This window comes from Misgurnus anguillicaudatus, chromosome 12 (assembly GCF_027580225.2).
Source record: "Misgurnus anguillicaudatus chromosome 12, ASM2758022v2, whole genome shotgun sequence".
Lineage (NCBI taxonomy): Eukaryota > Metazoa > Chordata > Actinopteri > Cypriniformes > Cobitidae > Misgurnus > Misgurnus anguillicaudatus.
The window spans coordinates 38168759-38186233 of record NC_073348.2 but is presented as its reverse complement, the minus strand read 5'-3'; the positions used below and the strand labels follow the sequence as shown (position 1 = coordinate 38186233).

At 34.9% G+C, this 17475-nt stretch overlaps 1 protein-coding gene across 2 annotated transcripts in view; it reads left to right on the top strand.

Moving 5' to 3' along the window:
• The window catches only part of clip1b (CAP-GLY domain containing linker protein 1b), a 34817-nt gene that overhangs the window by 13050 nt on the left and 4292 nt on the right, over positions 1–17475 (top strand). For both annotated transcript variants that reach the window (XM_055207612.2, XM_055207613.2), the window contains 9 exons: positions 1051–1108; positions 1398–1636; positions 3455–3508; positions 8136–8221; positions 12731–12851; positions 12938–12981; positions 16638–16698; positions 16885–17041; positions 17377–17429. In XM_055207612.2, the coding sequence (XP_055063587.2) occupies positions 1051–1108; positions 1398–1636; positions 3455–3508; positions 8136–8221; positions 12731–12851; positions 12938–12981; positions 16638–16698; positions 16885–17041; positions 17377–17429 (873 nt within the window). The remainder of the gene's footprint in view (positions 1–1050; positions 1109–1397; positions 1637–3454; positions 3509–8135; positions 8222–12730; positions 12852–12937; positions 12982–16637; positions 16699–16884; positions 17042–17376; positions 17430–17475) is intronic.

Genomic DNA, 17475 nt, shown 5'->3' with positions numbered 1-17475 from the left:
CTTCCATAGTATTATGTTTTCTACTATGAGGGCACCATTGACTTCCATAGTATTCATTTTTCTACTATGGGGGCACTATTGACTTCCATAGTATCATTTTCTCTACTATGTGGGGCACCATTGACTTCCATGGTATTAATTTTTCTACTATGGGGCACCATTGACTTACATACTATTATTTTTCTACTGTGGGGGCACCATTGACTTACATAGTATTAATTTTTCTACTATGGGGGCACCATTGACTTACATAGTATTATTTTTTTTCTACTATGTGGGGCACCATTGACTTGCATAGTATTAATATTTCTTCTATGTGGGGCACCATTGACTTCCATAGTATTAATTTTTCTACTATGGGGGCACCATTGACTTCCATAGTATTATTTTTTTCTACTATGTGGAGCACCATTGACTTCCATAGTATTAATTTGTCCACTATGGGAGCACCATTGACTTCCATAGTATTAATTTTTCTACTATGGGGGCACCATTGACTACCATAGTATTATTTTTTTCTACTATGTGGGGCACCATTGACTTCAATAGTATTAATTTTTCCACTATAGGGGCACCATTGACTTCCATAGTATTAATTTGTCCACTATGGGGGCACCATTGACTTCCATATTATAAATGTTTCTACTATGGGGGCACCATTGACTTCCATATTATAATTTTTTCTACTATAGGGGCACCATTGACTTCCATAGTATTAATTTTTCTAATATGGGGCACCATTGACTTCCATAGTATTAATTTTTCTACTATGGGGACACCATTGACTTCCATAGGATTATTTTTTTCTACTATGGAAGTCAGTGGTGCCCCAGATCTGTTTGGTAACATTCTTCAAAATATCTTCATTTAGGTTCAGCAGAACAAAGAAATTTAAACAGGTTTTGAACAACTTAAGGTGGAGTTAATTAGCATTTTTTGGTGAACTATCCCTTTAATAAACTGTTGAAAGTTTATGGTTATTAATAGCTTAAAAGGTACACGCTCGTTTAATCATGTATTCATGTCATTTTATTAATGTTTTATTTCCAGAAACAAAAGCTTGATGCAGTGTCAGAGGAAAATAATAAAGCTACACAAGCCATGCAAGGTAACTTAAAACGAGACTCATCAACAGCACATTTAGCTTCACATAACCACCACCTGATCCATTGTGAGTTTGCATCTCCGCCTGTGTGAATCTGCCTAAATCTGTAGTGCTCTGCAGAATCGTTTTTGCACATTCGTGTAATAAAAGACCGGCGTAATTCACAACGGGGCAGTTTTGCATGCACGGTGATCCAGTTTGTGTGTAATTTGGGTTGAAATGATCATTTTAGCACAAATCTTGCTGCACAAGCTTCTCTATAATGTTCCTCCCTCTGTGCGTGTGGTTGCAGAGATGGAGAGGAACGTTAAAGCGGATAAAGAGAAGTTGGATCAGGTGTCCAGGGAAAAGACGGAGCTGGAGACGGAGGCGGCAGCCCGACAGCAGCGGGAGAAAGTGGAGTGTGAGGAGAGAGAGCGTCAGATGAAGGAACTGGAGGAGAAGTTGGGCCGAACCGAGAAAGAGCTGAGCAGAACCGCAGATCTGGAACGGCAGGTTGCTGAACTGCAGGCCTACAAGGACCAAACACAGGTGACCTTCTGACTTTCAAGCTGGGGACGTCAATTAGCTTATAAATATAATCTTGATATTTTTAATATTGACTAAGGAAGGTCAAAGATTGAAATCAATGAGTAAAATCAAACTTTAATGCTTCTAACCTCAACATTAGATTATGAAACTTTGGCCTCACAGACAGGGTCACATGTAATGCACGCCTTTGGCACTTTATTTCTTAACCTCAATCTTTTTTCCAGACCAAAATCACTTTATGAAATTCAAATACATTTTATGATATTAAAGGCTTTGGCATTATTTAGTACAGTTTGTGTCCTTTAGCGGGTTTTGGGTGTTTTTAATCAGGGATCCCACAGGTCTTTGAAATCCTTGTGAATCTGGGGGGAAAAAATTAAGGCCCTGGGAGGTTTTTGAAAAAAAAATACATACATATATACATGTTATAGAAAGTGCTTGAATCTATTTTATGCAAGAAGTTTTCTGGAAAAAAATCCATATTATTCCCTGTGTAGTGTAGGATAATATCATAAAAACCTTTTTTGCACACGTGCTAAACTGTTCGCTTTAATTGCTTATATCTTCTGTATGTGAATGTTGATTTATACCAAAATGCTTTTTTGCATAGTTGTGTTTGACACATGAAAACGTCTCGGGTTACGAATGTAACTGTTGTTCCCTGAGAAGGGAACAAGACGCTGCGTCTCCCTTGCCATATTTCCTGCGTCCCTGTAACGCCGTCTTTGGCAATATTTCAGACAGGCTCCCACGTCACCCTGTCTTTGTCGTTAAGCCTCACCATTGGTTGAATTTGATATACACATTCAGACGCACTTACGCCTGGAGGCGTCCACAAAGTGTCACCGCAGTGACGCAGCGCGAGTTCCCTCCAAAGGGAACTGTAACAATTTATCTTAAAATGTAACACATTGTAACCTTGCTCTCACTTGAATGAAATGTGTCCTCACATTTAGTCCTTGAATTTGAGGGTATTGGACCTGAAAAGTCCTTGAAAGGTCCTTGAATTTAAAGTTAAAGGAATAGTCTACTCATTTTCAATATTAAAATATGTTATTACCTTAACTAAGAATTGTTGATACATCCCTCTATCATCTGTGTGTGTGCACGTAAGCGCTGGAGCGCGCTGCGACGCTTCGATAGCATTTAGCTTAGCCCCATTCATTCAATGGTACCATTTAGAGATAAAGTTAGAAGTGACCAAACACATCAACGTTTTTCCTATTTAAGACGAGTAGTTATACGAGCAAGTTTGGTGGTACAAAATAAAACGTAGCGCTTTTCTAAGCGGATTTAAAAGAGGAACTATATTTTATGGCGTAATAGCACTTTTGGGAGTACTTCGACTCGCCTGAAAAGTCCGCTCCCCTTCTCACTCTCATAATGGGAGAGGGAGGGTGTTACTGCGCCGAGTCGAAGTACTCCCAAAAGTGCTATTACGCCATAAAATATAGTTCCTCTTTTAAATCCGCTTAGAAAAGCGCTACGTTTTATTTTGTACCACCAAACTTGCTCGTATAACTACTCGTCTTAAATAGGAAAAACGTTGATGTGTTTGGTCACTTCTAACTTTATCTCTAAATGGTACCATTGAATGAATGGGGCTAAGCTAAATGCTATCGAAGCGTCGCAGCGCGCTCCAGCGCTTACGTCCACGCACACAGATGATAGAGGGATGTATCAACAATACTTAGTTAAGGTAATAACATATTTTAATATTGAAAATGAGTAGACTATTCCTTTAACTAAGGTGTGGGAATCCTGTTTAATGTTTGTTGATTAAAAGTCAGTTGTGTAACCAAAGGTTTTCTCACACAGTCTATAGAGGAGCTGGATCTCCTGAAACAGACGAACAAGGAGCTGCAGTCAGAGGTAAACATGATTTTTGTTTCATATTGTGTATCGTTTATGGATTTGATCATTCATGCAACAGGAAAGATCACACAGAATGCAGCAGTAAGTGCTTACCATTCAACAGCCTGCGTTCCCGGAAAAAAAATCCCTGTTAAATTTGAAAACTACACATTTAGGATTAAATGCTAAAGTTTAATACTGGAGGTTAAGAAAAATGTTAATTGTGAGCAATAGTGAATTTAATATAATGTACTTTTATTACAGTGGAAGGCTGAGATATTTAGCTTATATTACAGCCTTATGAATGACATAATTGTTCACACACATAAATTGTTAGTTCATGCATGTGTCCTCTGCAGCTGACCGCCTGCAGGCTGCATTCAAAGCATGTTATGCACACTCATACGTGACATGACCTTATGTAATATATGCATTTATTAGAGAAGGCTTTCTCCTCATTGGTTTATGTTTATATGTAGGTCTGCAAAAGAGGCTTTTATGTCTTTGGCTGTATTATATGGATTCACCTGTAATGATCCAGCTCGTTCTAGCTTTTTTTAAGTGTTGGTACATAAATAGAAACCATCATGAAGTTCATTTATTAGCAACAAGAATGTGATAGTCTGGGTTTGGATGTAAAAGCGCTGCCAAGCAATCTCTGTTAACCATCTGCTGACAGATCATAAAAATCATTGTGAAATGAAGAAATATTTTTCAGTTATCGATGTTTTCTTTAGTGTCCATCTGTCTTTTAAACCCTGGATGTACAGGCATTCGATCATCCCTAAAGATCTGTTGCATGTGATTAGTACATCAGATTTGAATTGTCAAGCTTAGTTTTTTACCCCATTTACTAAATATATTAGGATATTGACCAAGCTTTTAGCTTTATTCAGGAAGGACAGCGAAGAGTGATTTGAGACATTTTTAAAAGTAGAGATTTTTGCCGAAAAAGCATGTACTAAGAGGGTTTTGCTGTGAAAGGCTTTGTTTAAATAGCAATGAAATTCGCAAATTGACATTTGTGACATGACCCTGGAGTACAAAAGGTAATTTTATTAAAATTAAGATTTACATCATCTTAATGAATAAATAAGCTTTTCATTAATGTATGGTTTGATAGGCCAATATTTGAGATTACACTATTTGAAAATCTGGTATCTGAGGGTGCAAAATTTAAATATTGAGAAAATTGCATTTAAAGTTGTCCAAATTAAGTCCTTACTTAGCAACACATATTACTAATGCTAAATATATTTTTTTATATATTTACAGAAGGACATTTACAACATATCCTAATGATTTTTGCATAAAAAATTGATAATTTGGTATAATGTATATATAATGTATTGTTGGTTATTGCTACAAATATACACTGGAAAAATATTTTAAAGAAAAAAAACTTGTCTTGTTTTCAGTAAAAATATCTACAAATTCTTAAATTAAGATGCTTTTTCTTGATGAGCAAAACAACCCAAAAAAATAAGTCCAGCTTTTAGACCAAAATATGAAACTCAAGTAATTGTGCACAAAACAAGCAAAAAATCTGCCAATGGGGTAAGCAAAAATATCTTGAACATTTTTCTTAAACACTAAATAAAAAAAAAAAATTCAAGAAAAATGTGCTTACCCCATTGGCAGATTTTTTGCTTGTTTTATGCACAAAATCTACATAAAATAAAAACTAGATTAATTTTCTTGGGTCATTTTGCTCATCAAGAAAAAGCATCTTAATTTAAGAATTTTTAAATATTTTTACTGAAAACAAGACAAAAATACTAAGATTTTTTTTTAAATATATTTTTGGCAGTGTACCCATGCAACTCATTTTTGTGGTTCAGGGCCACATTTGTGAAAATAAGGCATTTCAATTACTAACTAATAACCATTTCACTGTTATTAAAGTGAAATGACTAAACCTAAACATAAAAATCTAAAATGCTCATTTAAAAGAAAACATGTCATACACACACAAAGGGTTTTAGCATCTGAGCTCTTCATATATAGTCAGGCAGTCATTTCATTTTTGGGTGACTACTGTATGCTTTTTATCACCCTGATGACTTAATTTTAACTACATCCCCTCAAGAATTAAAAGAGAAGTTAATTTAGGTCGTCCCAAATTTCATTCTTTCCTTCTTTGACATAAATCTCCGACACGTGCTGTGCTGCATCTAAAAAAAAAAATGCTTTCATGAAATATATGAAAACAAAAACCAGCGAGGATTTCCACTCGAGATGATGTCATAAGAAAGACGGATTTTCCACAGAGAAAGAAAGATGGGTGTCTGGTAGCAGATGTGGGATGAATGAACATGGAGGATAAAAACGCTTAGATGACAGAGAACAGCAGAGCTGGTGGGCGGAGACAGAAGGGGGCGGAGCTTCGTGTCCTTACATAATGAAGCTGCCCTGCGTGATGCTTTTTAGAGCGTGTGTTTGAAGGGCAGCTTGTGTGCTGTGTCTCTGTCCCTGTGCTGGGGGCCGTAGGGGATGTATTATTGATAGGGACACATTTGTTTGGAGATACAGCAGAATGGATGTAAGAGCTCTTCAGCAGAACTACACAGGCAGTGTTTATACGCCGCTCTGTCAGGTAAAGGTAATCTCTCTGCTCTAGTGTACTTCACTTGTTTTGTAGTGATGCATGTTAAGTGACCACATTTGTATTAGCCGGGCTTACAGTAACATTATTACATTTAAGGAAGTTAAAAAAAATTCCCCTTTTCGGAGGGTTTGTAGCTTGATTTAATTTAAAGCATTCTAAATTTGAGACATTCTTAAAAAAACTGTGTACTAAAAACAAAATACAACTTTCACTTTAATTAAGGTCTCATATTTAACTTTAAAACGTGTTTTTCTGGGACATTTATTCTCTTTATGATATCTACGAACCACATAAAACCCACTGTGTATGTTTATGTCAAAGTGTATTCAAAATCATCTCATTAATAATTAAACAGACCTAGAATACATTTTTTTTTTAAATTTAACAAATGGTGAGGTTAATTTTTGTGGCATTTTGCTCTGAACTTTCATTCTTTTTTCTGGCCCTGGTTATTCATCATATTATGCTAGGAGTTATTAAATGCTTTTTTATCCATTTTTGCCTTTATTCGATAGATAGTAATGTAATTAGAGGACAGGAAAGTACAGGGTGGAGAAAGGGGTACGGGATCGGTAAAGGACCTCGAACCAGGATTCGAACTTGTTCAAAGTTTTTGTTGTGTGATGGGTTCAAGTGTAAGCAGCTTGGATCTAGATTTTTCTATGCAAAAAAAAGATAAAATAAAAAATATCTTTTGTCCTGTTGTTGTAACAAAGATTTGAAACAGCACTGCAAAAAATGACTTTCTTACTTAGTATTTTTGTCTTGTTTTCAGTAGAAATATCAAAAAATTCTTAAATCAAGATGTTTTTTCTTGATGAGCAAAATGACCTAAGAAAATAATACTAGTTTTTAGACAAAAAATATAAAATTTGTGCTTAAAACAAGCAAAAATAACTGCCAATAGGGTGAGAAAATTTTACTTGAATTAAGTGTTTAAGAAAAAAGAAATCTTATTTCACAATTTTTTTTCTCACCCCATTGGCAGATAATTTTTCTTGTTTTAAGGACAATTTCACTTAAATTGTATATTATTTGTCTTAAAACTAGACTTATTTACTTAGGTCATTTTGCTCATCAAGAAAAAGCATCTTGATTTAAGAATTTTTAGATATTTCTACTGAAAACAAGCCAAAATACTAAGTGAGAAAGTCATTTTTTGCAGTGAGTTAATGTGGTGTGTTTTTACATTTAATGATTTTGCATGAAATGTTAGTGTGATGATGTTTCATTCATTATTTTTCAATTTTTAGATATTTTTACTGAAAAAAGATTTTCTTGAAAATAATCTTTTGCAGTGTGGATCTGAATTGTGGGTCTCACAGAAAAAACTGTCTGATTTCTTTCAATGTCATAGTCAGATTTCAGAGCATTTTTACATATTTTTTATGCATTTGGCAGACGCTTTTATCCCAATACTTTTTTCATCAGTATTTGTGTTTCCTGGGTATCCAACACATGACATTTTGCGCTCCTAACACAAACCATCTACCAGTTTCAATCTTAATTTAGACAGAGGTTTCTTTTGGATATGATAAGCAACATAATAAGTAAAACAAAATACAAACTATAAAATAAGTTTATTATAAAATGCACAGTTTTCTTGGAATAGTTGGTTATTGCACATAGTTTTATATTTTAATTTAAAGTGCTTGCATCACTATTGTGCATTGACAAAACAGTAAAACAAACACACAGGCAGTTGGTTATATTGTGCAGCAACGTCTTGATAACCGTGCACAACACCGCTCACGTCATCCTTAGAAAATGTACAGATGTGCTAAAGATTTGTGGAGTTTGCCCCATATTAATGCCTATTAAAATTTCATGCTGCTCTCTCCACATGGAGCTTTGATTTTAACCACTTCAGGATGCATGAGGTCATTTGACTATCAAACTAGATTGAATTTACATCATTTATTAATGCTCTGTATTTATTTATCAACAGTCACTGTGTTCTTTGAATGCCTATAGAAAGTGCATGCTTTAGTGTTTTTGCCTATTTTTTCAAAAAAAAACTTTTATTGCCTTCACCAGGTTGAAGCCCTAAAGCAGCAAAACTCTCAGTATCAGGAAAAGTTGGGTGCAGAGACGCAACGCATCGGAAACCTCTGCAAAGAAATGTAAGACAAATGCACTCACTATAAACAGGTTTTTAGATAATTTTACACTTTTTGTTGATACAGGACATTATATGCACTGGACGTTAACATTGGACATTTTTACAATTACGAAGCGATTTTTAGTGCATTACAGATAAGATATACATTTAATCATATGTGCATTCCCTGCGTTTTAAAGGGCATCCCGACTGTAAACACATGTATGGTGTAATAGATGAACACTGTGGTTGGCTACATGAATGTGAAATTATCTCATTCACCACAACACGTTTTAAAGAAGTTGCTCTGCAGCATTTTTTTTGTGATTTTCACAAAGGTTTCACAACCTTTTCCAGGAAAATGTTCTTCTATAAATAAATAAATAATATTTATAATAATATTCTTTAAATAAATATATAAACATACAAATATATCAAATGAAAGAACAGACCCTCTGCTTTCAAACAAACAAAACAAAAAAAAACAAGAAAAAAGTTTTCATTCTATCTTCATTTGTACTCTTTCTATACACTGCAAAAAAATATTTTCAAGAAAAACAATTCTTAGGGGCGGTTTCCCGGACAGGGATTAGACTAGTCCTAGACTTAAACACTTTTAAGAGCTCTCCAAACTGAAAACAACTTGCACTTACATATCTTAAAATACATCAGTGCCCTTTGTTTTACCTCAAAATGCACACAGGTAATGTTTTAAGTAAGGCATGTTTGTAAAAACTAGTTATATTTCCTAATTAAACTAAGGCCTAGTCCTGGATTAAGCTAATCCCTGTCCGGGAAACCGCCCCTTAATATTTTTGTCTTGTTTTCAGTAAAAATATAAAAAAATTCTTAGATTAAGATGCTTTTTCTTGATTAGCAAAATGACCCAAGAAAATAAGTCTAGTTTTTAGACCAAGAATATAAAATTTGAGTGATTTTGTGCATAAAACAAGCAAAAAAATTTTTTCTTGAAAATCAATTTGAGTAGGTTTCTTTAAACATACAAAATATTGAGCAAAAAGCTTAAATAATTGCATTTTTTAAAGGAATTTTGTTGTAGATCAGATTCAGAACGATTATCAAAACATACACGGAGTTTAAAATTAATTAAATTAGTTTTTGCTTCAGTTTTTAATAAATTGGGCATTGGCGCCATCTAGTGGATAATAGCAGAATTACAGATTATCGTAAAAACTTGTCAAGAACGCGTCAGTTGCAGGGAAATGTTTTCTCTTAATTGACGAGATAACTCGTCAATGGCAGGGAAAGAGTGAAAAACAAATGTTAATATAAACTTATTTTTTACAAACTCTTCGTAGGTTGCCATTTTGTTAACATTACAATACATGACGTCAAAAGGTTGCAGTCAAAATCTGTTCTGTTAACGCTAGAGTGAGGTAAAGACGGTAAACAAGTCTTTAATCAGTAAATTGTAAAACTACGTAAAACAGAAGATGAGAGTTATAAACATACAGTACACACATACAGTAGGTGGCGCTATGTGGTCTTGTCACCTGCATGCCATTAAAAATACAAACATTAACGTCTTTTATTCAGCCCTTTCAATATGAAGCGGAGAGTAACATAAATGATAAACTATACAGAAAATACACAAATGAAAGATGGTCAAAATAAAGACGATCAGAGAGGTAAGAAAGTAGAGGTGGGGAATGAAACATTTTGAAGGGTATTTACTATAGTAAACTGTTTATAATATTACATATCATCAACCCAGAATGCATTATGCGCTAAACATAAAGGTGGCCTCCACAACTTAAAATGAGTATTACGTGTATGATGTTTCATGATTTTTTGAAGTAATTAATGTGTTCAAAAAATCATGTATTTTATAGTAGAAGGCCAATATAAAGTATTAAAGCATGCAAGTCTTCATAGTCGAGGTACCCTTCAAACCCATGACCTTTGCACTGCCACAGCTGCAACAATTAAGCACTATTTAAACTGGTTTAATTGTGTCTTGTTAAATTAAATGTTGTCAGATCTTGATTTAAATAGTTGCTTGAATAGCGTAGTGCGGTCATTGTGGTGATTAACTTTGATCTGTGAGTCAGTGAATGATGTCACGCTCATGACTAAAATAGTTGGATTTTCACAGACTGGGTCTTGATTTAATGTTGACCTCAGAGTAAAAGCACCTTAATGTAACATCTTGAGTACATGGGAACTCTTATGAAGACGCTCTTAGCAGAAACCAAAATAAACGTCTCCTCTATAGGGAGTTTTACGTAACCGCGTCTCCCCAGCTACTGCTGTTCTCCGCCTGTCTGATGGTCTCCACGTGACGTGACATGAGAGATCCTTTCATAAGTCTTTCTTCTTCACCCATCTTCTGATGCTTGTGAATATTTAGCACAGTGTTGCCTATAAAACTGTGATTTTTTTATTTTGATGTTCTGTCCTCTTCTTTATTATTATTGTGTTATGCTTTAATAAATACTGCGTCTATCTTTTGAAATTTTGAGTCTGTTTCCGCCTGTAGATTTACAATGACACATTCAGTCTTGTACAGAGACTTCAGCTTGATTTTACGCTTAAGGTTTGACTCTGACCTCAAGCCAGATGCTTCATTTGAGCGTGCATGATTTGATTTATTCCCACTCTGTAATAAAATAGATTGGCTCATTTATTACACATAAGGATGATAACAGTGACCTTTCTGTTTGTGATATGTTTAAGCATGCTTAGAAAAAATGTATTTAATATCGAGAAATTAAGAGTTTTGTTGCAAAACGAGATAAATCTGTTTTTTTAATTGTTCAGAAATCTGGTTTTTTGGTTGTGCATTCCAATTAATATCAATTCAACTGCAGTTGGTGTGTTTTGATTTAACCTTCATAATTTAAAAAATACAGCTAAGTAGCACCATAAAACAAAATAATAACATGATAACATAATAATAAACATGTTTTGACAAAAATGTTAATAAATGGATTTATCTCGTTTTGCAACGAAACTCTTCAAATATTCAAGTCCTCCTAGGATTGCCAGAATAAAAATCTGAATGCGTGAATTAGAGATATCATTTAAACTTTATAAATGCAAACAGTATTGTCTAATGTTGCTCAAACAGGTTTTAATGGTATGATAAATAATTCATGATTCAACTACAAGCCCTCAAATTTTGTTTTGTTAAAGGGACACTCCACTTTTTTGAAAATAGCCATATTTTCAGATCCCCTAGAGTTAAACAATAGATTTTTACTGTTTTGGAGTCCATTCTGGCGGTACCACTTTTAGCATAGCTTAGATTCATTGAATCTGATTAGACTATTAGTATCGCCCTCAAAAATGACCAAAGAGTTTTGATATTTTTCCTATTTAAAACTCGACTTCAATCGTGTACTAAGAACGAGCATGGGTAAAGCAGGTGCAATGATATTACGCAGTGCCCAAAAATAGTCCCCAGCTATTGAAAGTTACCAAGGGGACTATTTTCGGGCAGTGCGTAATATCATATATTAGTAAAATTGTATAATTACTATGCAATTCTGGACATAAAAGATGGTTATGTGCTGTCCTGGTTACGCGCCTGAACCAAAGCGAACTTCCAGACTGTATTTATTTATCGTCTGACTAGTGGCTACACTGCAAAAAATGATTTTCAAGAAAAAAATTCTTAGTATTTTTGTCTTGTTTTCTGTAAAAAATATCTAAAAAGTCTTAAATTAAGATGCTTTTTCTTGATGAGCAAAACAACCCAAGAAAATAAGTCTAGTTTTTACACTCTCAGAAATAAAGGTACAAAAGTTGTCACTGGGACAGTACATTTTCAAAAAGGTACACCTTTGTACCCTAAGAGTGCATATTAGTACTTTTGAACTGCCAAAATGTACCTTTAAAGGTACATATTTGTACCTAAATGGTACTTATTAGGACCTTTTTTAAAGGGTACTGCCCCAGTGACAGCTTCGTACCTTTATTTTTGACAGTGTAGACCAAAAATATAAAATTTAAGTGATTTTGTGCCAACGGGGTAAGCAAAAAATCTTGAACATTTTTCTTAAACACTAAATTCAAGCCCCATTGGCAGAATTTTTTGCTTGTTTTATGCACAAAATCACTTAAATTTGATATTTTTGGTCTAGAAACTAGATTTATTTTTTTTTGGGTCATTTTGCTCATTAAGAAAAAGCATCTTAAATTAAGAATTTTTAGATATTTTTACTGAAGGCAGGACAAGAATACTAGGATTTTTTTTCTTGAAAATCATTTTTTGCAGTGTAAAATGATCTCTAAAACAAATATCTTGTCGAAAATAAAATACTTTGGTTTGCTAAAGATGAGGGGACACGTTGATCATGGATCACAACTGTGTGAAGAGGTTTGACAGCCAGGTGTGGTTAACATTTTTTTCAATGTAATATATGTGTTAAATATAAAATATGAATTTACTTGTCATTTATTTCCCTATTTATCAGAAATAAACTCGATGAGTCGATGTGGAAGTGTACCGGAAGTTGTGTTTAGTCTACAAAATTGCAATCCTTAAAAAACTCTCTCTTCTCTAAAGTGCGGAGCTAAAGCTGTCAGCCAATCAGAAGTCTCAGAGGCAGGTGTCGCTCCAGGATGAGAATGGGAAGTTGGCTCCAGACCTGAACGTCAGCCGGCAGGACGTCCACATGCAGCAGAAGGTGTTTATCTCTCTGTGTTCATGCTTACGCTTCTGTTAGATCATCTGTGGCTCTGTGTCATTCTATGTATCATGATCTTATTTTAGCGTAAGGATGAACCTCTGACAAGCCAGCTGGAGATTACAGAGAGGTAAGAAGATTAAACATCTCTGACATTGTATTCGTTTCATTTAATCAAATGTTGGATGATAATTTTGAGTAATGCGCTTAGGTTTAAAATTAAAAATGGCCAATGTCTGTATAAACACTGTACAATGTTATATATGAACAGACCTTTCCTAGAATAATTTATAAAACGGTTAGTTCCAATCCTTGATTCTGATTGGTCAATAGGTGTGCTTTATTCACAATAAAACACTGCTATGACCGCTTCACCCAACGGTTCTATTTAATATCACTGCGCCCTTAGCAACACCCTTAGCAACACATAAACATATAATGCGACAAAGTCTGAGAGCAGTTTGTTGTTTTTATTTGAGCTTCCATGTTGTTGTTTGCATTCAGGGACTATTTTTCTAGCGGAAGGAATGCTTTTATTGATTTAACTTCATGAAAGTTGCCCTAATATTTTTTTTACTTTAATATTGTGTGGTAACCGTTTTATAAAAGCAATAAGGTACTCGAGGCAAGTGCTGTATCGTGAATAAGTAACGGCTGAAGGGGTTGCAGGCACTCCGCTTCGCGTCGTGCCTAACAACGCCCTTCAGCCGTTACTTATTCACGATACAGCACAGCCTCTCGTACCTTATTGCTTAAATAAATTAGGGCTGTCAATAGATTAAAAAAATTAATCTAGATTAATCGCATGATTTCATGAGTTAACTGCGATTAATCGCAAATTAATCGCACATTTTTATCCATTCTAAATTTACCCTAATTTAACACTTTTCAGGTTTTTAATATTCTAATCATATATACATATATAGATGCTTTATGGAAATGTATGTTAACAACAGCCTGTTTACATTTTAACAGAATCACCAGCCATTGTTTTGTATATGAATTTTCCTTTCAGAAGATTTTTCTTTCTCCATTTTTGTTTGCTGCTGCATCATTTGTGACCTGTGCTGGCAAGTTGAGTCGGAATTAGCAAATTTAAAAAAAAAGTTGTTCATATTTTGACATTCTCTATTAAAACATAGAACAATGCATGATTTGTTAAAAAAAAAAAAAAATGACAGAACTACACGTGTTTGAAGTTGAAAGAGTCAAATTACCACAAACATTTCCACATCCATACATTATATTACCACATCAATACCTTAAAATCACTGGTAAAACTAAAAGATTTAGCACACACAAAGCAAAAACATCATCAATGTATGTTCAACTTTTTTTCCTTTTGTTTGATTGACATTGAGACAGACTGCTTAAAATCTAAGTGGTCTAATATAATGTTACACATCAGATAGTTTTACCCAACAGTTAACCAAACATTTACTTAAGACATAACAGATTATAGATCCTACCTGCCTGAATTCTTATCAAAACAGATATTTGTAAAACTGTAATTTTGTGTAGATGTCTATATATCCGGGTCGCGCACTCGCGCGTCTGTGTGCACGCGCTTCAGATATCAGTCAGTCAGCGTGAGGAAGATCACTTTTGAGTCTTGTCGCTCTTAATAACTCTTTAACATTAATCAGGTACCGAACTTTATCTCTCTTAATGACTATTTTAACATCAAGCAAGTCCTGCAGTCTATTTTATAAGTCATGCATAAAAGCGAAACCAAAATGAATTGAGACGCATTTTTGTATTAGATTAAGCATTAGGAGGACGGTAACGTTACACCTCTCAGACGTATAAATATAGATCATTTCAGATGTCCAACGAGCATTTAGAGCATTGGATTTGGTAGACGATTTGCTTAATGTTCTTATTTCTATGAAAACCTTTTACTCATTTAGAGAGAGTCACATTTGTCTGCGTCTCTGTTCATTCAACTATGGGCTGGACCAAGGGTCAAACAGAAATTGCGCGTTGCGTTAATCTCCGTTAATAAAATTAGTGGCGTTAAAATGAATTTGCGTTAACGCGTTATTAACGCGTTAATTTTGACAGCCCTAATATAAATATTAAGTTTTGTACATTTATATTTTCATAACCATGTGTATCTCAGCATTTATCCAGTATGCAATGCATTGACACATAGATTTCTATCATGAGTTTGTTAACTCTTTCTCCGCCAGTGCTTTTAAAAAAGTTGCCAGCCAGCGCCAGCACTTTTTATGATTTTCACAAAAGTTGAATGCCTTCCTGAAAATGTCCTTCTTTAAATATATAAACATACAATATATCAAATGAAAGAACAGATCCTCTGCTTTCAAAAAAGTGTGATCCTACCTTCATTTGTTCTCTTTTTATAACCTCTCAAATATGGGTAGGTTTCTTAAAAAATACCTAATTTTGAGCAAAAAGCTGAGATGATTGTATTTTTGTGAAGGACTTTTGATAGAGATGAGATTCAGAGTGATGATCAAAACATAGAGTACTGTTTGACATAAGCGGTTGCTTCCGGGTTTTATAAGTTGGTAAGAATGCCACCTGGTGGACAATACTGGAAATACGGATTGCTGGAAAAACTTGTCATTGGCAGGAAAGCATTTTCTCTTAATTGACGAGTTAAAGAATTAGTTAAAATTAGAGATACACCATTATGCTGCGTTTATACCAACCGCTTTTGGCGCTTAAACAGTTTGAATGCATTCGCGCAAAAAAAGGAAACATTTGACACGCGTCAGAGGCGAAATCTGCTTCTTGTGGGAGGGGCAAGCGCTATGCGGTTTTCAGTTTGCAAGATGGCTGATGTCGATTGTGCATTTATCGAGAGAGTTACTGGTTTGTATTTGATCACCTCCTGATTGGTTAACGCGGCGTGAAAATCCGCCAAAGTTAAAATTTTTCAACTCGGGGCGTCAGCCGCAAATTCGCGTCAAACGCAAAATGCACAAATTCGCACGTACTGCGCGTAACGCACCAAATGCTCAATTCGCGCGAATGAGGCGTAATCGCATCTACCGCGCCACGCTTAAGGCCCTATTTGCGTCGCGAGACCTCCAGACGCGCGTCAACGCGTCTTCACATTGACTTAAAGCAACACTAAAGACTTATTGCTCTTTGCTCCCCCTACAGGTTAGAAGCGCAATTGTTCATTACCACTGTCGTAAATACTGCAGCATAGCTGGCTCTGATTGGATTGTAGGTCTGCCGTAAAGCAAGTTTTTGTAGTTTTCACTCGAACTACAGGACCACTACCCGACGGTTGGAAACTTCTTTAGTGCGGTTTTGGCCGATAGAGGGCTGCAAAGCGAATGTGAAAGTGCCGTTCACCCTGTTTTGAGTGGACTTTTTTGGAAACGTTATTTTAAGGTAAAAAAAAAATTCTTTGGTGTTGCTTTAACATTGAAATCACTCACGCTTGACGCCTCTACCGCGACTGGTGTAAATGCAGCATAATAACATGTCTGTGCCGATATCGATATTCGAATAGTTCCAATAGTCCCGATACATACGGATAGTTTTGCTTTTTACTCCATGTTTCAAATTACTATGTCATTTAATCCAAAATAATCACACAGTATGAATTTACGATACGTTTACTTCCATTTCTGATAGTCTGATGTCTGATAGTGTGAAAAAATGTAAATATAAATATTTGACAGTCTGACTGGATGTAAATAGTAAGCTTTTCATTTCTGAAGCACAACTGAGTGTGTTTTAGAGTAAATATGGCATTTGTAAAATGACCAAAATTGAATAAACTCCAGTCATCTGTTCACACAGGGAAAACTCCAATATGCCGTTGTCAGATAAAGACAAAGAACTAGAGACGTTACGAAATGAGGTAAACTTTTAACTTTTGCTTTTCATTCAGCTCTCTGAATCATTTCTTACTGTTGCATTTTATCTGTTGCGGATTGCGAACAAAGTAATTTTACAGTAAATAAATGCTAATATTAGTAGCATTATGTATTTACAGTATTTAGACACAAATACATTTGTGATGTTAAAAGGCTTTTGTGATTTTCAGATTGCAATGTTGCGTGGGGAAAATGCCACGGCCAAAACTCTCCAGTCAGCTGTAAAATCTCTGGAAAGAGACAAATCCCAGCTGCAGAGTCGAGTGAACAGCCTGGAGCAGAAACTGGAGGGACGACCGAGTGAAATTGGACAGGAGATAACATCAGGTTAGTGTAAGATCAGATGTTAAATAGTAGGATGTATGCCACTTTACATAGTATAGCGTTTTAAAATGGTTATAATTATATAAAAATGTGTGATCCTGTCTGTGAAATTGAGATTTGGAGCGTCAAAGTTGGATTTCAGTCAGTCATTTCTATCTTTGATATGACCTTACTCACTTAACATTAAAGATATTACAGTTATGTTCAATTCTGAGGTCTTTTATACGTCAGCTAGAAATGACTCTTTGGGAGTGCTGTGTATATACAGTAAAGTGATTGCTAAAATCTTTATTCAATGATTATGTGATGCATGTAAATGTGCTTCTTGTCCACTTTAGGTGATGCTGCTATTGACCGGCTAAGAGAAGAGAAAGAGTTTGCTGAGGGACAGGTACAGTCTTTATCTGCTGTGTTTTTGCTTTCACGTGTTATTGTCT